The following is a 22,075-nucleotide window of genomic DNA, read 5'->3' on the forward strand; positions in this document are numbered from 1 at the left end:
CCTAATGATGTTGCTTGAACCCCTGAGTCAAGCTGTGCCTGAAGCTGCGGTACCCCTTGCCTTCTCTGTATCCGAGACAATATATTCCCTCTGCTGAAATTTGTTTGTGTTGGATTTTCTGTCACTTGCAACAGAAAGACTTTTTTTTAACCATTAAAAAAAATTATTTTATTTTATTTATTTAATTTTGGCTGCGTTGAGTCTTTGTTGCTGCGCGTGGGTTTTCTCTAGTTGCGGTGACCGGGGGATACTCTTTGTTGCGGTGTGCAGGCTTCTCATTGCAGTGGCTTCTCTTGTTGCAAAGCACGGGCTCTAGGTGCTTGGGCTTCAGTAGTTGTGGCGCACAGGCTCAGTAGTTGTGGTGCACGGGCTTAGTTGCTCCGTGGCATGCAGGATCTTCCCAGACCAGGGCTCGAACCCATGTCCCCTGCCTTGGCAGGCAGATTCTTAACCACTGTGCCACCAGGGAAGCCCTAACAGAAAGACTTTTAACTGATAGAAATTGCAGAAGCTGCAAGTTTTGTTTGTTTGTTGGCTTAAAAGAGTGTTTGAAACCATACAGTCTTAGCCCAGAGGAATTCTCTGAAGTGTTTATCGAATAGGTGGATAAATGAATCACCTAACTGTGGTCTCCTATTATTACTTTGGTCAATGGACATGAGAATTGGTAAACGGAGACCCTGGAAGAGGGGTGTTGGAGAATTTTCTTGTTTTTCCCTAAAATTGGAGAAACTTTCATTCTTGTTTTGTGGGGTGGCCAAACCCTGCCATCATTATGAGGATGACGAAGGGTGTGAAGGACCAGGGCAGGACCTCAGGGAGAAGGCCTGAGAGAGGAGGCGACAGCCCTTTGCAGGGAGTCAAGGGGTTCATCTTACGCTTTGGGGCCCAGCCCCTGGAATGCAGGAAGAAAGAGGGAGCGTGGAACATGGGGAAAGTTTGGGCTCTCGATCTAGAGAGCCAGGTTGAATGCTTGCTCTTCTGGTGAGAGCCTATGTCCCTCTGTCTGCCTCACCGAGCTGTGAGCTCAGATCTTTACCTTGTGTCCCAAATGCCAGGCTTGGCACAGAGGTGGCCTCAGAGCAGACTCACGGGACGAAGCCGAGGATGACAGGAGATCCCTTTCCCAGTGAGAATGACATTTGTGGTAGAGTCTCAAGTGTGTGCCTCCCTCTCCTCCCATCAATGCTCTTTCTCATCAGTGTTCAACTTTTCTTCTCATCTTTGTGGCACTTTGTGGCACTTCTCATCTTTGTGGCACTCCTTAAGCAGTTGGTCCCCCTAAAAGAGGTTGTTTTCCCAAGAAACAATTGGTTGTTTCCACCAATTGCAAACAGATGAAAAGCCCCCTTGCCTGGGACTTCCCTGGTGGTCCAGTAAGACTCGGCGCTCCCAATGCAGGGAGCCAGGGTTCAGTCCCTGGTCAGGAAACTAGATCCAGCATGCATGCCACAACTAAGAAGTTCGCATGCCACAGCTGAAAGATCCCACGTGCCACAACTAAAGATCCCACATGCCGCAACTAAGACACGAAGCAGCCAAAATAAATAAATTTAAAAAATTTAAAAAATAAATAAATGTTTAAAATATATGTTGAAAAGAAGAAAACCCCCCTTTCCCTTCCCCTGACCCCTGCTGCTTGTGGTCATGGAGGTGTAGGGATTAGCCTCACCTTTGCTACTACCAGCTGTGTGGCCTTGGTCAAGTGTCTTGGCTTCTCTGAGCCTCAGTTTCCTCATCTGTGAAGTGAAGATAACTCATTCTTTGTGGAGTTATGTGAAGATTAAATGAAATAACTTATGTGGAAAGGCTGAGCACAGTGCTTTCCATTAAAGTTGGGTGCAGTAAGAGAGAATTCCCACCCTCCAGCCTCCAATGAAGGTAGGACTTGAAGAAAATGTGCATTGATTCCACATGAACCCGCGTGTCCGTGTGTCCACGTGTGTGCATGTGTACTGTGCTTATGGGTATGTGCATGCTGTGTTTGTGAGCACGTAAATGTGTGTGTAAACAGAAATGTGCATATACGAACGTGTGCTTCTCTGTGCGCATGAGTGTGTGTGGGTGTGTGCGTGTGTTTTCCCAGAACTATTAGTGGAAAGCCGTAAGTATGCTTTATGGCAGCGGCAGCAGCAGCTCCGTCCCCCCAGCCATTAAGCTGCCTCCCTCCTCTCATCTTGGGGTGGGGAGCTGCTGCAGCCTTGGTGCCCTCCCTCCCCCACCCCGGCATGCTGAGTGAGCGCCGTCGCCCCCCTCTCTCACCATATGCCTGTCTTTTACAGTTCTTTGGTGCGTGGTGCCCATCGAGTGGGTAATTAGCTAAATGAATTAATTGACATCCATACACGTAATTAGCAAATGGTTATAAGCAGCTATTCTCCTTGGGATGTCTAAAATTTCTAGGGGTCAGATGCTGGGGGTGGGGAGGGGAAGGGTTTGTGATGTTTAAGGAGGAATAAAAGCAGCCAGTGTGAGTGCCAAGGACCAGGACGGGCCTGGGGTGCTCTCCAGGCTCAGTGGCCTGGCTGTGGTTGGGGAGAGGGGCCAGGAAGGAGGGGAGAGGGGTCCATGAACTTGGTCAGGGGAAACTGACTCCTAAGGCACTGGGAGTCAGGAGGCCCGGGTTCCCGCCCCATCCATGTGACTTTCTCTGTGACCTTGGGTAAGTCTCTTCTCTCTGGGCCACAGTCTCCACTTACAAGAGAAATGGATGGGACCAGCTGTCTCTTAGGACTCTCCCAGTTCTGACATTCTTCTCTACTTTAAGCCAAACTTTCTAACAGCAAACAGGGTTGTGCAAAGATGGAGCCATGTGCCCCCTTCTTCATTCCAGAGCACGGCGTCACCATGCTCTCTCTCACCTGTAGGTTTGGGTACATGCTGTGCCCTCTGCTCCAAATGCCCTTGTCCACCTTCTCTGCCTTTAAGGTCGTCCAGAGCAGCGCGGTCCAATAGAACTTTCTGAAATGATGGAAATACCCCCATACAGTAGCCACGAGCCACATGTAGAGATTGAGCACTTGAAATGTGACTAGTGCAACTGAGGAATAGGATTTTAAATTTATTCACTTTTAATTTATTTACATTTAAATAGCCACAAGTGGTTCGTGGCTATTGTATTGGACAGCACAGCTCTAGGTCTTTTAAGATCTAGTTGATTCATTTATTTGTTTACTAAGTCATTCATTCATCCAACAAATATTTATTGAGTGCCTGCTGTACCTAGGCACGGAGGAGACTACCAAGAATAGGCAGTCACGACCCCTGCCCTCATGACGCATTTGTAATGGGAAGGAATAGGAGGGAGAGAAGAGAGAAAAACAAATGGACAAAATAATTGGAAATTATAGTAAGAGCTATGAAAGAAATCAACTAGGGGTTGAGACAGAGACTAGAAAGCCCAGGGAAGACCTTCTTTAGATGGGGTGGTCAGAAAACGTGTTTCGGAGGAGGTGTCATTTAAGCTGGGACCCGAGGGATGAGAATGAGCCCTTCAGGGAGAGAGTGGAAGAGGGACGCTGTAGGCACTGAGGTCAGGAGGCAGGAAGAGCTGGTGAGTCTGCAAAAAATCAGTGGGGTTGGGGTGTGAAGAGTATCAGGGTGAGGCCAGGAAGTGGGGGCAGGTGCCTGATGGAGAGGCCACAGGAGGGCTATGGATTTTGTGGTAACAGTGGCGGAGGTCCCTGAGGGGACCTAGGCAGAGACGTGGCACCACGAATGAGCATCTTCAGAAGCTGACGTGGCTGCTCCAAAGGGGCCAGTGGAGGGGGCCCTAAGGGAAGCCAGCGGATGGTCATCTAGAGGAGGGCACCTGGCCAGGGTGGTACAAGGACAGCTCATAGGCACTTCCACCAGGAAACTTTCCCTGGCTCCCCCAGGCTAGACCAGGCGCCTCTCTGTGATTATGTCACCCCCAGGCCTAACTCTGCCGTGGCACTTTCACCACTTGTCATCACCTGTTATGGTCGGACCTCCCCACCATGGGATCACATCTGATTCTGCATCCCCACCTCAACAGAGGGCCTGGTGCAGAGTGGGTGCTCAGGCAGGACAGCCCCTCCCCAGCTCAGCCGGGGTGTCCTCCATCTCCTGGGAAGAGGCCACCTGGGAAGGTGACTGGTGGTGGGAGAGATGCCTGAGCCCCTGCCTTCTCTACTACCCCTGCTGCCTCATGTGCTGCATTTTGCGGTTTACAGAGCCTCTTTCCCATCCATGGCCTCAGCTGTCTCTCCAAACAGCCCTGAGAAGCAGGTGGAGCAGTAACCCTCATCTACCCATTTTATAGATGGACAGACAGGAGCCCAGGGGGACCAGGTACCTTAGCCTGGAGCAGAAGTCCTCAACCTCTTTGGAAGTTACAGATTACGGAGGTTCAGTGTATAGCTTTTGGGTCAGACAGCCTGGGTTTGAATGCTGGCCATTAATTTCTTAGCTGTGTGACTTCAGGCAAAGTACTTAACCTCTCTGAGAATTAGTGTCCTTATCCGTGAAATGGGGGAATAACTGCATCTATTTCCCTGGGTGGTTGTGGGACTTGTAAAGTGCTCAGGGGAGTGCCTGGCACGTAAGAAGCATTTAGAACTCTTTGCAATTGTTGTTTGGGAATCTGATGGAAGTTATGTACATCCACAAAATGCCTATACAGTTTCAGAAGTTTCACAGAGCTCTTGGAGCTCAGCCATGCATGCCTTGGTGACCATGGACCCCAGGTTAAGAAAATGTAATAAGAAAGACCCTAGTAGCAAGAGAGATATCTAAGGAATAAAGTGTCTAAGGAAAAAAAGATATGTAAGACTAACATGGAAAAGATTTTTAACACTTAACCAAGGGACATATAAGACTACTTAAATGCAAAGACTTAACATTGATAAGGGTATCAGTTGTCCCCAAATCAATATATTAATATATAAATATATTTAATGCAACTCTAATGTTCAAACAGGGATTTCTATGGAATTATATCTATCTATATCTATCTATATCTATAGATAGATAGATATAGATATAGATAAAGATCCAAAAAACAGCCAAGCCCTTTCTGAAGAAAAATAAGGTGGGTAGACTTGCCCTACCAGGTACCAGTATTTGTTATAAAGCTGTAATAGTTAAAACAGTGTGGGTAGGCTCAGGAATGGACAAATTGACCAGTGAAATAGAATTGAGAGCCTGACATAGAACTCCTCTGCATTTAATGTGCGTGACGGAAGCAAAAGGCAGTTACCAGCATGGTTCAGACTATGGCAGATTCCAGAGCCAGGCTGCCTGGCTTTGAATCCTGGCTTTGACACTTACTAGCTGTGTGATCTTGGGAAAATTGCTGAATCTCTCTTGCCTCAGTTTCCCCAGGGGGGAAAGAGGGGCTATTCAATAAGTGGAAGTGGACAACTTAGTTGTAGATATGGAAAAATGAAACAATTCATACCCAACTTCTTACCAAAATGTCAATTTCAAATGAGTTAAGTACTTAAAGGTCCAAAGCAACACATTGAAACATTGAGAAGAAAATGTAAGTGAACATCATTCTGACTTTGGGGTAGTTTTTTAAAGAGACCTCAAAAGCACTAACCATGGGACTTCCCTGGTGGTGCAGTGGTAAGAATCCACCTGCCAAAGCAGGGGACATGGGTTCGAGCCCTGGTCTGGGAAGATCCCACATGCCGTGGTACAACTAAGCCCGTGGGCCACAACTACTGAGCCTGTGCTCTAGAGCCCGCGAGCCACAACTACTGAGCCTGCGTGCTACAACTACTAAAGCCCGCACACCTAGAGCCTGTGCTCCGCAACAAGAGAAGCCACCGCAATGAGAAGCCTGTGCACTGCAACGAAGAGTAGCCCCCGCTCGCCGCAACTAGAGAAAGCCTGCACGCAGCAACAAAGACCCAATGCAGTAAAATAAATAAATAAATAAAATTTTAAAAATAAATTAATTAAATAAATTAAAAAAATAATAAATTAAAAAAATTTTTTTAAAAAACACTAACCATAAAACACTGATGTATTTGACTATATTAAAACCCAGAACTCCTTTTTCTCAAAAGAAATCTTAAAGGAAGTAAAGTACTACAAACACAAGAACATATTTTCAATACATATAGTAGCTAAAAGATAAGTATTAAGAACATGCAAAATTGGTAAGAAAGAGAAGCAAGCCTAATCAAAATATGGGAAAGAAACACATGCCGCAGAGCAGCTGGGCCCGTGAGCCATGGCTGCTGAGCCTGTGTGTCCGGAGCCTGTGCTCTGCAACGGGAGAGGCCGAAAGCCGCAACAATGAGAGCCCTGCGTACCACAAAAAAAGAAAAAAAAATGTGAAAGAAATATATGGCTAGGTATTTCTTAGAGAAGGAAACATGTATGGCCAATAAACAACTGAAGAGATGCTCAACTTACTAGTAATCATGGAAACAAAAGTCAAGACAACAACAAAATGTCATTTTACAACATTTGATTGGCCAAAATCAGAAGCCTGACGATTGCAGTGAGTGTGGATCATGGGATTGCTTACGTGTCACTTGTGAGTACACAAACTGATACAACCACTTTGAAAAACAAGTTATTATTATTTTGTAACTTTGGACATTTTCATACCCTATACCCCAGCAATTCTAGCAGGTATATACCCACTCCTAGGTATATACTCCTTGTATTGCACCAGGAGTCATGTAGGAGAATATTCATAACAGCAATCTGTAATAGAAAAACAGCAACAAACCTCCTCCTCCAAGCAAGGGAATGATAAATACAAAATTCAGGGTAGGGACTTCCCTGGTGGTGCAGTGGTTAAGAATCCGCCTGCCAATGCTGGGGACACAGGTTTGATCCCTGGGTCCGGGAAGATCCCCCATGCCACAGAGCAACTAAGCCCATGAGCCACAACTACTGACCCCACGTGACACAACTACTGAAGCCCCCGTGTCTAGAGCCCATGCTCCACAACAAGAGAAGCCATTGCAATGAGAAGCCCACACACTGCCATGAAGAGTAGCCCCCACTCGGCCCAACTAGAGAAAGCCCGCGTGCAGCACCAGTGCAGCTAAAAGATAAATTAATTAATTAATAAAAAAAATTCAGGATAGTGATTCCCTGAGCTGGGGAGGGACATGGGATGAGGAAGACAATATAGATAGATGAAAGTTATCACTAATGTCCTAAAATTTGGGTGGTGGGTTCACAGGTCTTGATTATATTATTAAAAATAAATTGGTGAGAATTAGAAGACAAGCCACAGACTGGGAGAAAATATTTGCCAAAGACACATCTGATAAAGGACTTATCCAAAATATACAAAGAGTTCTTAAAATTCAGCAATAAGAAAACAATCTCATTAAAAAATGGGACAAAGACCTTAACAGACATCTCACCAAAGAAGAAATACAGATGGCATATAAGCATGTGAAAAGAATCTCCACATCATATGTCATCAGGGAAATGCAAATTAAAACAACAAGATACTACTGCACATCTATTAGAATGGCAAATCCAAAGACTTTTTTGGATTTGGCAAAATCCATAACACTGACAACATCAAATATTGGGGAGGATGTGGAGCAACAGGAACTCTCATCAATTGCTGGTGGGAATGCAAAATGGTACAGCCACTGTGGAAGACAGTTTGGTTTCTTACAATACTAAACATACTCTTACTGCATAATTCAGCAATCATACTCCTTGATATTTGCTCAAAGGAGCTGAAAACTTATGTTCACACAAAAACCTTCACACTGATGTTTATAGCAGCTTTATTCATAGTAGCCAAAACTTGGAAGCAGCAGAGATGTCCCTCAGTAGGTGAGTGGATAAATAAACTGGTACATCAAGACAATGGAATATTATTTAGCACTGAAAAGAAATGAGCTATCAAGTCATGAAAGACATGAAGAATCTTAAATGCACATTACTAACCGAAAGAAGCCAATCTGAAAAGGCTACGTACTGTATGGTTCCAACTATATGACATTCTAGGAAAGGCAAAACTATGGAGGCAATAAAATACAGTGGCTGCCAGGGCTGGGGAGTAGGGAGATGAATAGGCAGAGTACAGAGGATGTTTAGTATAGTGAAAATATTCTGTATGATATTTTAATGATGGATATATGTCATCATACTTTTGTCCAAACCCATAGAATGTACAACACCAAGAGTGAACCCTAAGGTAAGCAATGGACTTTGGGTGATTATGATATGTCATTGTAGGTTCATCCTTGGTAAAAATGGTACATTACTAGAATGGTACATTCTGGTGAGTGATGTTGATAATGGAGGGGGCTATGCATGTGTGGGGATAGGGGTATATGGGAAATCTCTGTACCTCCCTCTCAATTTTGTTGTAAACCTAAAACTGCTCTTAAGAAGTCTTTTTATTTATTTATTTGGTTGAGCTGGGTCTTAGTTGCGGCAGGTGGGCTCCTTAGTTGCGGCTTGCCAGCTCCTTAGTTGTGGCATGCATGTGGGATCTAGTTCCCTGACCAGGGATCGAACCCAGGCCCCCTGCATTGGGAGTGCAGAGCCTTATCCACTGCGCCACCAGGGAAGTTCCCAAGAAGTCTTAAAGTAAATAAATAAGTAAACAAACAGACAAATGGATGTTTGTCAAAACCCACAGAATGTACAACACAAAGAGTGACCCCTAATGTAAACTGTGGAATTTAGTCAATAATAATTTATCAGTATTAGCTCATCAACTTGTTCTGCCAATGCAGGATGTTAATAATGGGGGAAAAAACTGAGGGAGGGAGGGGGCAGGTGGGAATTTTTTGTACTTTTCGCTCAATATTTTTGTAAATCTGAAACTGCTCAAAAAATAGTCTATTCATTAAAAAATAAATAAATGGATGAACAAATGAATAATAAATACGTATAAAAGATAGCCATGGTGTCTTGAGCCAAGTATTATCATTAATCCAGTTCTGCACATCTGAGAGTTATTAAAAAACAAACAAGTTAATCAAAGACAAATAGGTCCTGGACTAGAACCCAGACAAATCCAACATGATGAAATAAAAGTAAAGTCCTATGGTCTGTGCCCAGCTATCAACCTTATAAACAGAATGCAGAGATTAATAGGAATTCAGATAGGGCTAGGAGTTTCTGTTGGCTGTCAGCTCAAATGGAAACAACAATGTAATGCCATGTTTTTTTTTAAGACAACAAAAACATAATCTTAGGATATTTTACTAATATTATTACTAACTCAGGGTTTGAGATGGTGGACTGACCATTTTAATTTATTTTTAAAATGTCTCCTCATTAACAAGAGTCCATTAAAAGGCCAGTAAAGGAAGTAAAAGGTACAAACCCACCATAATGAAAAGGCTGGAAAGAAGGAGCATCAGTACATGTGAAATCTTAGCAATAGACCGATATGAAAGACAATTGACAATATGGTCCTCCTCAGTATCCTCAGAGGACTGGTTCCAGGACTCCTGTGGATAACAAGATTTGTGGATGCTCAAGTCCCTTATATAAAATGGCGTAGGATTTTACATTTCGGCACATCCCCCCATGTACTTTATAAATTTATTTATTTATTTTTGGCTGTGTTGAGTCTTCGTTTCTGTGCAAGGGCTTTCTCTAGTTGTGGCAAGCGGGGGCCCCTCTTCATAGCGGTGCGCGGGCCTCTCACTGTCGTGGCCTCTCTTGCTGCGGAGCACAGGCTCCAGACGCGCAGGCTCAGTAGTTGTGGCTCACGGGCCCAGCCGCTCCGCGGCATGTGGGATCTTCCGGACCGGGGCACGAACCCGCGTCCTCTGCATCGGCAGGCGGACTCTCAACCACTGCGCCACCAGGGAAGCCCCCCCCACCCCCATATACTTTAAATCATCTTTAGATTACTTATAATACCTAATACAATATAAATGCTACGTAAATAGTTGTCAGCAGGCAGCAAATTCAAGTTTTGCTTTTTGGAACTTTCTGGAATTTTTTTTTGAATGTTTTTGATCTGCAGTTGGTTGAGTCTTCGGGTGCAGAATTCACAGATATGGAGCAGCTGACTGTATTTATTAGATATGTGAAGAACTCTTATTTAAAACATTTTTTAACTGTGGTAAAATATACGTAACATAATTTACGAACTTCATGAGTTTTTGTGTTTTTTTGGCCACACCACGCTGTTTGCGTGATCTTAGTTCCCTGACCAGGGATTGAGACCCCAACCTTGGCAGTGAAAGTGTAGAGTCCTAACCACTGGATGGCCAGGGAATTCCCCAGCGTCACAATTTTTTTTTTTTTTTTGTGGTACGCCGGCCTCTCACTGCTGTGGCCTCTCCCATTGCGGAGCACAGGCTCCAGACGCGCAGGCTCAGCGGCCATGGCTCACGGGCCCAGCCGCTCCGCGGCATGTGGGATCTTCCCGGACCGGGGCACGAACCCGCGTCCCCTGCATCGGCAGGTGGACTCAACCACTGCGCCAGCAGGGAAGCCCTCACAGTTTTTAAGTGTTCAGTTCAGTAGTGTTAATTATATTCACATTGTTGTGCAACCAATCTTCAGAATTTTTCTTCTTGCAAACCTGAAACACTACACTCAGTAAAACAACTCATTTCCCCCTTCCCCAGCCCTTGGCAACCACCATTCTACTTTGCTTCTATGGATTTGACTACTCTAGGGAGTGGAATCATACAGTATTTGTCTTTTTGTGTCTGGCTTATTTCACTAATCATAATGTCTTCAAGGTTCATCCATGTTGTAGCATGTGCCAGAATTTCCTTCCTTTGTAAGGCTGATTAATATTTCATTGTATGTATATACCACTTCTTGCTTATCCATTCATCAGTTGATGGATATTTGGTTGCTTCTACATTTTGCTTGTTGTGAATAATGCTGCTGTGAACACGGGTGTACAAATATCTTTTGGAGAGCCTACTTTCAATTCTTTTGGATATACAAAGAACTCCTATGACTCAATAATAAGACAAGCAATCCAACTTTTTAAAAGGGGGAAAGATTTGAATAGACATTTTACCAAAGAAGCTACAAAGATCATGGCAAATACAAATACAGAAAGATCCTTAACAACATCAATGAGCAGGAAAACTGAACTTAAACCCACGGTGATACTGCTATGAATCCACTGAAATGACTAAGATTAAACTGACTGACCAAATCAATGCTGGTGAAGATATAGAGGAACTGGAATTCTCATACACTACTGGTGGGAATGTGAAATGATACCACTGTTTTGGAAAAATCTTGGCAGTTTAAAAAAATGTTAAACCTACATCTATCATGTGACCTGACTATTCCACTCCTAGGTAAATACCTAAGAGAAATGAAAGTATACGTGCACACCTAGATTTGAACATGAATGTCCATACCAGCTTTATCTGTATAATAGTCAGTACCTAGAGAAAACTCAAAGTCCATCAATAAGTAAATGAATAACCAAATTGTGGTACATCCATAAGATAACATTCTACTCAGCGATAAAAAGGAACAAATTACTGATGTGTGCAATAGTATATATTCACTGCAAAATAATTATGCCAAGTGAATGAAACCAGACAAAAAAGAACACATAGTATATGATTCCATTTATACAGAATTCTGGAAAATGCAAACTAATCTAGAGTGACAGAGGCAGATTATTTGGTGCCTGGGGGGTGTGGGGGAGGGGCAGTGCGGGGCAGAAGGGAGAGATTATAAAGGGCCATCAGGAAACTTCGGGGGTGATGAATATGTTCATTACCTTGATTGTAGTGATGTTGTCATAAATATATATATATTACATATATGACAAAACTCATCAAGTTGTATACTTTAAATATGCGCAGTTTATTGTATGTAATATTTCAATAAATCTTACAGAAGCAAGCAGGAAGAGATTAGTTAAATAAATTCGAGTAGGGACTTCCCTGGTGGCGCAGTGATTAAGAATCTGCCTGCCAATGCAGGGGACGCAGGTTCAAGCCCTGGTCTGGGAAGATCCCACGTGCCGCAGAGCAACTAAGCCCCTGAGCCACAACTACCGAGCCTGCGTTCTAGAGCCCAAGAGCCACGACTACTGGAGCTCCTGCACCTAGAGCCTGTGCTCCGCAACAAGAGAAGCCACCGCAATGAGAAGCCCGTGCGCCGTAACGAAGAGTAGCCCCCACTCGACGCAACTAGAGAAAGCCCGCGCGCAGCAGTGAAGACCCAACGCAGCCAAAAAAAAAAAAAAAAAATTAAAAGTAATTAAAAGCAATAAATTTGAGTAGCCCCATAAGGAAAGAAATACTATGTAGCAATAAAAATTATGGAAAGATGTTTATGATAATTGTTGAAAGAAAAAAAAGCAGATTACAAAACAGTATATCCAGTATGGTCACTTTTTTTTTTTAGATAACCTGAATATCTACAGGATTCATCATTTGGTTACGAATAATGTCTCATTAAAATTAAACCACGCGGGCTTCCCTGGTGGCGCAGTGGTTAAGAATCTGCCTGAAAAAAAAAAAAAAAAAAAAAAAAAAAAAAAGAATCTGCCTGCCAATGCAAGGGACATGGGTTCGAGCCCTGGCCTGGGAAGATCCCACATGCCGCAGAGCAACTAAGCCCGTGTGCTACAACTACTGAGCCTGAGCTCTAGAGCCCGCAAGTCACAACTACTGAGCCCATGTGCCACAACTACTGAAGCCTGCGTGCCTAGAGCCCGTGCTCCGCAACAAGAGTAAGCCACGATAATGAGAGGCCCGTGCACTGCAACAAAGAGTAGCCCCCACTCACTGCAACTAAAGAAAGCTTGTGCACAGCAATGAAGACCCAACACAGACAAAAAAAAAAAAAAATTAAACCACGGTTTATGTCAGCCCAGAGCCATCCTGCCTGTGTGGGAATTCCCTTTCCCTGCAAAGTCCACCTGTCCCATATGTTTCTGGGTGTTCCCTAATGTGTCTCACTGCACTTGGAAAGCAGTCTCGAAGTCATTTGCTGTTGTTGGCACCTGGGGCCCCTGCTGAGTTGAGGCTCCTGCATTAATGCCGCTAGCAGAGCCAGAGGTTGGCCTGTGTTATTGCCCAGGCTGCTGCCAAAGCCCCAAGCATGGGGTGCCCACCATTCCTGTCCTGACACTCACACCTTAGGGTGCTCCAAGAGCAGAATGATGAGGGAAGTCCCTCATCTTGTTACCCAGCCAGGGGTCCCCACCAGAGGTCTGCTTGGGCCCCAGGTGTGGTGAGCTCAGCATGGCAACTCTCTTTGTTGAGAGAGTCTGGGGCAGGGTGAGTTCAACCACCAGCCCCTGTGAGGTGTCTGGAATGACTGATCCCTCCCACTTTCTGGTCCTGGTGTGGACCAAGTTCCTCTTCCTGTGACAGTTGTCTTTCAGGGACCACCAGCATCCTCTGTCAGGTTTCTTCCAAGTCTGCCAATGAGCCTGTATCCCAAATGTGATTACTGACGGAGATTCTTCTAGGCGGCTCCTTCATGCCTGTGATCACATCGTATTATATAACATAACATATGTACTTACACATGGGGGAGGGGGAGGGGAGTCCCCATCTCTCCCTGTCAGCATATTTTCCTCTTTCAGCTCTAGGGTAGCTGGAAGCACATACCCGGAAGATACTAACAGTGATTCTCTCTGAGCGAAGAGATCATCAGTGGTATTCATTTTCCTTGCTCTCTTCTGAACTGCCCATTCTCATTTTTTTCTACCACTGTCCATAGGCCAGGGCCAGTGTGTCCTGCTCAAAACCTCATCCCAGCACCCAGCTCTGTGTTTGGCACACAGCAGGTGCTCAATAAGGTGTGAACGACTAGCAGGTATTACTTTTCAAAACTGTGAGGGGCTGGTTTAGCAGTGACAGGGAGACGGGTTTTGCACCCCGCCGCCTGCCTGGCTCCACCTCTAGCCTGTCAGGTCCGGCCACCGGCGTTTCCGCCTCTAACGCCTCGCGGCGCGGAGTGTCTGGCGCCCGTCCTGCAGCCCTGGCGCTCTGCTCGGCAGCCCGGGGCCGCCTCATCCGCACTGGCGAGAGGAGGGGAGGGGACCAGACTCGTCTGGGAACTGGCCTGGGCCGCTCCTGCCTGGGCCTCTGCCCGCTTCCTGCGCCTCCCTCCAGCTTCCCGCAGCCTCCCCCATCAGGGTCTGCTCTAGGACCTCGGATGCACAGTCGCTGAGCCTCGCCCCACGGACCTGCTTCTCCGACGTCCCCAGCAGGCTCCCCGGCCGCGGCTCTGCGAGCTGTTAGGTCCTGAGCGCCCCACCACTTGGGTAAGACCCGTGCCGCCCGCAGGCCCCCCCCCCCCGCCCCACCTCCCCATCTCGGAAGGGCCCAATTCCTTGAGATCCTCCTGCTGCTGGCTCTTCCTCGACTCCAGCGCCCTCTCCAGGCAGATCTGCCTCTACCCCAGGGGCAGGATCCGGATAAGCCAAGTGGTGCCTGTCAGCGCTCTTGCGTGGGCAGGCTGGGGCATGAGGCATCCTGGGATTTGAGCTGGGATGGGCAGGCCTCTCACGAGGATGAGGAGGCTGGCCCTTGACAGTGCCTAGGGCCACAAGACTCACAGTCCAGAGGGTGCAGCCAATGCTGACTCACTCAGGCCAGGCGTGGGGTGGGGGGAGCACCAGCCCGTGGGTGAGCCACTCCCTGGCAAGGGTCCAATCCTGGAAGTCGGACTGGTTTCAGACCCGCAGCAGCTGGGCCAAGGAGGGGGTTCAGCTCCTGCAGGAGGAGGTGGTGAGAGAGAGAGAGAGGGAGAGCACACTCGAGCCGCTAGGCAGGAGAGAGTTCAGGGCTGGCTGGGCAAGTCCAGTACTCCGCTTACACATCCTGAATCTGGCCTCCACGCCTTGTAGGCATTCCCTCCTCTCCATCCCCACCATGCTGTATCTTCTCCCCTCTGGACCATTCACTGGGCTTCTCACTGCTCTCCTTGCCCAGCTTCTCCATAAATGGCTGTGGTTCTAAGGGGGTGCCTGGCCTTGAAGCAACGATGAAGTCATCTCTACTTCCTCTCTTGCTGGTATCACTACCTACTTCCTTTGTTCCTCCCTTCTGCCCCCTCCCCATTTATCCCACAGCTTCCTTTATTCTGCCATGCCAAGCCCAAGGGGCCTCCAGAAGGAACTGAGAGTCTTAGCTTGGAGAACAGGAGAGCATGGCATTCTTTCATTCACTCATTTGATCATTCATTTACACATGGATTTACTTCCATTCACTCACACATTCCCTTGTTCTTTCCCATTCCATTACTCACTCCCTCATTCTGTAGACGCTTACTGAGCATCTACTGTGTTCCAGTAACTGAGTGTTTGGTGGGAGAGAGGCAGGATGCTCTGAGGAACCAACACCATCCCTTCTACCTGCTTGTTCAAGGTCAAGAAGGAGAAATGAGCACAAGTCAGTCCAATTTAAGAGAAAAAGCAATGTGAGAGAGAAATAAAGAGCTGTGAACTGCGGCTGTGTGTTTATGTGTGGGGAGTGAAGATACAGAGGAGGAGGATGTAATTTCCACTTAGGAGGAGCCCAGAAGACTTCCTGGAGGTGATGCCATTTGAGCCAGGCCTTGACTGGGGGGAGGGTTTGGATGTTGAGTTATTAGAGGGCATCAGAGTAGATGGAATAGCAGGAACAAGGGAAAATCCAGATGTGTGAGGGAACAGTGGGAAGCTTTGTTCATGACTTGAGAGGATTAGAAGAAATAAGTCTGGGACTTCCTGGCGATTCGGTGGTTCAGACTCCATGCTTCCACTGCAGGGGACTCGAGTTCGATCCCTGGTCACGGAGCTGAGATCCCACATGCTGTGTGGTGCAGCCAAAATTTTTAAAAAAATTTTAAAGATTAAAAAAAAAAAAGAAGAGGGGCTTCCCTGGTGGCGCAGTGGTTGAGAGTCCGCCTGTCAATGCAGGGGACACGAGTTCGTGCCCCGGTCCGGGAAGATCCCACATGCCGCGGAGCGGCTGGGCCCGTGAGCCATGGCCGCTGAGCCTGCGCATCCAGAGCCTGTGCTCTGCAACGGGAGAGGCCACAGCAGTGAGAGGCCCGCGTACCGCAAACAAAAAAAAAAAACCAAACAAACAAAAAAAAAGAAATATGAACAGGGAGACTAGGGCCAGTAGAGGACAGGCCATGTGCTCCCATGTCTCTGCCAGCTGTCACAGGCTAGGGGAGCAGCCTTGTTCTGGGTGACACAGAGCCTTGGTCATGAGGTAATGGCCTTATCCTCATGGCTAAGGATAATGGTAACATCCTTGTGGATATTAGAGCTCTTTAATCGTCAAGGCAACCTTAGATGGAGTGAGTTCTTCAGTCTTAGAGGTGTGTAAATGGAGGCTGGGACACTAGGCCTGTGTGTGGAGATGGGACGGCTGCAGGTTCTGGCCCCTGGAGGGGTTCGGCTAGGGCAGTGCTGAAAGTGGGAGTTCGAGTGGATGATATCAGAAGTCCCCTCCCACCTAGAGAGTCTGTGGTCCTATCTGGGAAGGCTAGAAGGTCCAGCAGAGGGAATTCCTGGGAGTTCGGTCACTTATTCACTCACTTATTCCCTCATTTGCCCCTATACCCAATCATCCATTCATTCATTCATTCATCACTTGGTCACTAAACCCTTGGTCTGGGCAGATCCTGTGTTGAGGACTCAGATGAGGTCTCTGCCCCTGTGAGCTCCCAGTCTGATGGGACAGTGACAACCCAGCATCATCGTAGGAGCGGAGATTGTTTTATTGTGTTTTGTCACTGAGTGGGAGGTGGAGCTGGGACATGGACCTGAAGAATTAATGCAGATGTTTGTCCTCCAGCCAGGAAGGCCCCATCAGTGGGGCCAGATGAAGGATGTAATGTGGGAAAAGAAGTGTTTGAGGGAGAAAATACTCTGGGCTCGTGGGGCTTAAGAGGCAATCTTCCTCCAGTCATGGACCACTCGAGAACCAGGCCTTTGGACTGAGGGCACCACAACCTCATCCCTCACCGGAAATGAGCCTGCTGGATTTGAGAACCTCTAGATAATTCCTTGGTCAGCATAAGCTGTAAGCAGGTTATGTAGAGTGGTGGTTAAGCTTCTGGGCTCTGGACCTAGATCAGAGTGCAAGCTGTGGTGCTAAGTATTATCAATTGTGTGACTTTGGACAGATGACTCTGCCTCTGTTCTTTCCTTTGCGGGAGAATATTAGTCATAATACTGTCCTCTTAGAGTGAGGCCCAGAGATGGTAACAAACTGAAGTGCTTGTACAGTGCTGGGCAGGTGAGAAGGGCTAAAATGACAGGGCTAAAATGGCAGTGATGACGATGACGATGATAGTGATATACTGTCAACTGCTGCCTTTAAAACCTCTGGGCCTCATCTTCCCCAGCTTAAAATGGGAGGACTGACCTAGCTCACTGGTTCTCAAAGCGTGGTCCCCGGACCAGCAGCATCAGTATCACTTGGGATCTTGTTGCAAATTCTTGGGCTCTACTGCAGCTCTGCTGGAGGTAGGTCCTAGAAATCTGTCTTTTATTTATTTATTTTTTGCGGTACGCGGGCCTCTCACTGTTGTGGCCTCTCCCGTTGCGGAGCACAGGCTCCGGACGCGCAGGCTCAGCGGCCATGACTCATGGGCCCAGCCGCTCCGCGGCATGCAGGATCTTCCCGGACCGGGGCACGAACCCGCGTCCCCTGCATCGGCAGGCGGACTCTCAACCACTGCGCCACCAGGGAAGCCCTAGAAATCTGTATTTTAATAAGCCCCCTGGGGACTTCCCTGTCAGTCCAGTGATTAAGACTCTGCGCTTCCACTGCAGGGGGTGCTGGTTTGATCCCTGGTCAGGGAAGTAAGATCCCACATGCCTCTTGGAGCGGCCAAAAAAAAAAAAAAAGCCCTCTGGGTGATTCTGATGCAGGCTGAAGTTGGAGAACCATTGACTAGCTATCACTTAAGACCTCTTCTGGATTCGCCTTTCCAGGACTATGATCCATCAGGTGTGTTTCATACCTTCTGCATTTAGGGCCCTGGTCTGGTAGCTCGTGGTATAGGCACAGAGATGAGTAAGATGTGATATCAGCCGTCAGGGGGCTCCCAAGTGAGTTGGAAAGGGGAGACAGATACCCTTGGAAATATTCATTGGAGTAACAGACCAAACAGAGCTGCTAAAGAGACACAGAGTCAATTCTGTAATAAACAGCAATGGGGAGGGAGACCTTTGTGGGCTGGAGGAGCCTCTGCAGAAAGATCTGGTTCCTGATAGTATCTTGATTCAGCCTTGCTGGAAGTCTTCTCATAAGTCTAACTGAATGATGTCTTTCATATTTTATGCCTTGTTGTGGTGTGGCGTGGACAGGACTCTAGACTTGAGGCCAGGAGTGGTGATTCTAGACAACTTCCTTGCTCTATGACTTTGGTTGGCTCACTTTTCATCCCTGTGTCTCGATGTGTTCATCTGTAAGACGGGGACACTGGATTGAGTCCAGTGAGTCTGAGTCCAGACAGCTCTGGAGAGAGGGTAGGGTTGGGGACCAGAAGCTCTCTGGGTTTCTATCCGCTCATCTGCATAGTGAGGACCCTGAAATGGTCCTGACTGCATGCCTTACCCAGTGAGATTGGGGATCCAGTGAGTTGAGCTATCCCCTTTCTAGGCCAGTTTTCTTACCTGTCCAGAAAGGTCTCATGACACCTGTCCTCTTCACCTCACATGGCTTTTATCATACTGAGCGTGTTCTTCAACCTCAGAGGCTCCTTGATGCCTAAACCTTGTTGCCTGGCATTCAAGGTCCTCCACGATAGACTCCCAGCTTTTTCCTGCAAGATGAGGGCCCTCACTGCCTATGACTGCACCCTGTTCTGTTCCCATTAGGCCTCCCACCTCACGCCTCTTGTCAGCCTATTCAGTCTTCCGTCCGGCTCTAGCACTACCTCCTCCACAGAGCCTCCCAGCTTGCCCTAGTCCTCAGTGCCATCCTTGGATCATCTTGCCATTTTTAAGGCGTGACTTTAATTTTGCATTTGTAGACACTGAAGTACTGACAGACCATAAACTCTTTGAAGGCAAGGCCTGAGCTCACAGTGATGGACATTAGAGTCCTTGACTTCTAGAACAGGGCGGCCCAGAGAGAGGAGAAAACTTGCCCAAAGTCACATAGCACATTCATTAGTGAAAGAAACAGGCCCAGAAACCAGTTGTCTTAGGCCCAAGAGGAGACATTATTAGGGATGTGGTGAGTGAACTAGAGGGGCAGAGGGAAGGGCAGAGACCTCAGAATTGGACTGACCTCTGTTCCAGCACAGCTCTGAACTCAATAGCTGGGCCACCTGGGGCACCTAACCTACCCTCCCCCAGCGACCTTCAGGTGGGGTTGGAATGAGGACATGGTGAGGCCTGGCACACAGTGGGTGCTGGGTTATTGTGAGGTGCTCATTATTATTTGCCATCCACTTGTCCGTCCCAGCTCCCCTGCCTGCATTCCACTCCCCTCCTTCTTTTCTTAAACACCAAGCGCTTGATTTTATTGCCCTGTCGTGAGAAATCCAATGTGAGTGTCAAAGCTGCCTCGCCATGTGCCTTGCAGAAGTGAGAGGGAGAAGGGAAAGTCCTGATGGTCTTTTAGTCTTTTAGGGGCTGGGGTGGGAGCCCAGGGGGATGAACTCTGTGGTGCAGATGGGTGGAATTTGGCAGGTGTCACTTTTAGAAAAGTCATGGCACCTATTTTAAGGAAGTGAGGGGCGTGTGCCCCATCGCTGGCCAGCAGCTGCTGGATGCCGGTGGGCTGGAGCGTTGGGTGGCACCTCAAGGGTGAAGAGTCCTAGCAGGTGGGTCTGATGTCTCTCTGGGAGGCTGCTGGCAGCTCCCCAGACTCCTGTCACCTTCCAGCCTGACCCCTTGTGGACGGATGGAAAGCCAGTGCCTGTTTTGCCAGTGTCACTGGCTGGGGCCGGGAGCCATCCCAGAGCCAGAGTCCCTGTGGGGGGGATGTCAGGAGCTGGAAGTGGGGGTGATGAAGTTTGGCTGTGGCTGGAGGTGCAGTGAGTGTCCAGCTGGGTGCGCAGTGGGTGGGCATAGGGCCCCCTGACATGGCTGTGGCCCAGCTGGCAGCCTCCCTCCGTGCTCTGCACTGGGCAGGCAGGCGGGCTGGCGCGGAGCCTCCGTGTGGGGCGCTAGGGGAAGGGCAGCCTGAGGGCAGTCTGAGGAAAGGCCGGGACACGGTGATAACTGATAACGGCTGGCTCAGGAGGGGCGGGAGCCGGGGAGGAGTGCGAGGAGAGGCGGACCGGCTTCATTTGGAGCTGGAGCCCTGCTGTCGCTCAGGTGACCAGTGTCTCTCCGAGGAGGGTACGAACAGCTAGCGGGGTGTCGGCAGCAATGATCCAGAATGTCGGAAATCACCTGCGAAGGGTATGGAGGGTGGGCTGGGGGCGGGTTGGGGGCAGAGGGGAGGGGACTGGAGGCTGGGGATCCCGAAAGAGAACTGAAGTTTCCATTTTAAGTCAGAAGTCCTACATCTTCTCTCTCATTTTCCATGGGCCATTTTCTAGCTGTCTTTGCAAGGAGAAATCACAGAACTCCTGGGCTGGTTTATTATAAGCAACAATCCCCAAACAAGCCCCAGGGGCCGTTAGGAGGGCTGGCTATGTTGAGTGGAATCGTCTTCGGCAAGTTCTCTGCGTCTGGAATTCTATTCTGGGGGTGTGTGTCTCTCCCCATGGAGTTGTGTGCCGGTTTCTGCCTGACGGCTGAGCTCTGTGGCTCTGTAGTGTTTAACTCTTAGAGTTCAGGGCTTGAGGGCCACGGAGCTGCTAGAAGATACAGGCTAGGGGTGTGCGTGTGAGTGAGTGTGACAGGCTGAAGCCAGGGTTCTTGGGGACAATGACCTCTTTGGGAGAGCACGTGCAGGACCAAATGAGGGCTGTTGGAAAGGTGTTCTGCAAGGTGACCTCGCAGAGAACGTTTCCCTGGAACCTCCTAACAGGGACTTTGCAGCTGAGATTAGATGCTGAGGCACCAGACAGACCCAAGTGTTCAGCGGTCCCTGTCGGGAGCCTTTGATCTGGGGAATGGAGAAGCGTTCAGGACAGACTGGCAGACGTGCTATGCTGGGTGTAGAGCTACCATCCTCTGAAGACATTTTTGGGAAAAGCCTTTTAAAAGGGGCAGGGGCAAATAAAGACATCTCTTCTCCACCCCCTCCCTCTATCTGTATAACTGGCCTTGATCACCACCTTTGGATCATTGCCTGCATGACAGATCTCCTTGGACTCCCCTTGTTTCCTTCTGAATTCTCCAAATTCCCCTGGAATACAGGAGGAGACCATTTTCGGGGTTGTTACCAAAGCTGCTATTAATGAAAAGCAAGCAAACCCACCCACCAAACTCTTCACTGGGGACAAAGAAAACCGGGTTAAAGGAGGGCCTCAGATAACCCACATGCCCTGCTTTACAGGGTTTGGGGGCCCTTGTCAGTATCCCATGGCACTGTAGAGAGTGAGCATTTTGGAGTCGGATGGTTTTTGCTTTCACCCATCACTGGGTAACCAGCAAGCACTCGGCACGTGTGAGTGAATGAATGAGGTGGTGAGCCTCCTGCCAGGCTGGGGTGGGGTTGGGGGAGGTTGGAGGAGCATTGAGTGCCTGTGTGGTGGTGCTGGAAGGGTCACCTGTCCTGTTTCTCTCAGTGGAGACCCTTCTTCTTCCCCACACAAGCTGTCAGAGTCCTGCACTCCTGGGCTGGTACCCTGTGGGAGGCTGGGAACCTCTGCTTGAGTTCTAGCCTGGTCCAGGCAGCTCCCAAGGGGGCTCAGGAACTTCATTTACTCTGGGAATGAGGATGGAGCTGCTTGTCCCAGTTCCCCCTGTGAAGCTCTGCACCCCGGTAGTGCTGCCAACAAGGTGGCTGAAGGTCAGAAACAGACGTGAGCATCTGTGCATGTGTTCACGCACCCACAGACTTCCACGTTGTTCCTGACCCTCTGTGGCGATCCCCCTGCTTCATCTTGAACCCGAGGACAGCTGGAGATGCTGCTACCCAGGCCCCCGGCGCCAGCCTCAGTCAGGGTCTAGTTCAGAGTGTGGGGAGGCTTAGGGTATACCATTTGGCCACCTCTGGATTAGAATCTCTTCTTCACCCCATCATTGACATGTAACCTTGGGCCATGCGCTCCCCCTCCCTGGTTGTTCTCTGAGGTC

At 48.3% G+C, this 22,075-nt stretch overlaps 1 protein-coding gene across 1 annotated transcript in view; it reads left to right on the forward strand.

Annotated features, from left to right (window-relative positions):
- The window catches only part of ACOT11 (acyl-CoA thioesterase 11), a 108,347-nt gene that overhangs the window by 41,439 nt on the left and 44,833 nt on the right, over nt 1-22,075 (forward strand). Inside the window, exon 3 of the mRNA XM_032638745.1 lies at nt 14,075-14,191. Coding sequence (XP_032494636.1) covers nt 14,075-14,191 — 117 coding nt within the window. The remainder of the gene's footprint in view (nt 1-14,074; nt 14,192-22,075) is intronic.

Source organism: Phocoena sinus, chromosome 1 (assembly GCF_008692025.1).
Source record: "Phocoena sinus isolate mPhoSin1 chromosome 1, mPhoSin1.pri, whole genome shotgun sequence".
Classification (NCBI taxonomy): domain Eukaryota; kingdom Metazoa; phylum Chordata; class Mammalia; order Artiodactyla; family Phocoenidae; genus Phocoena; species Phocoena sinus.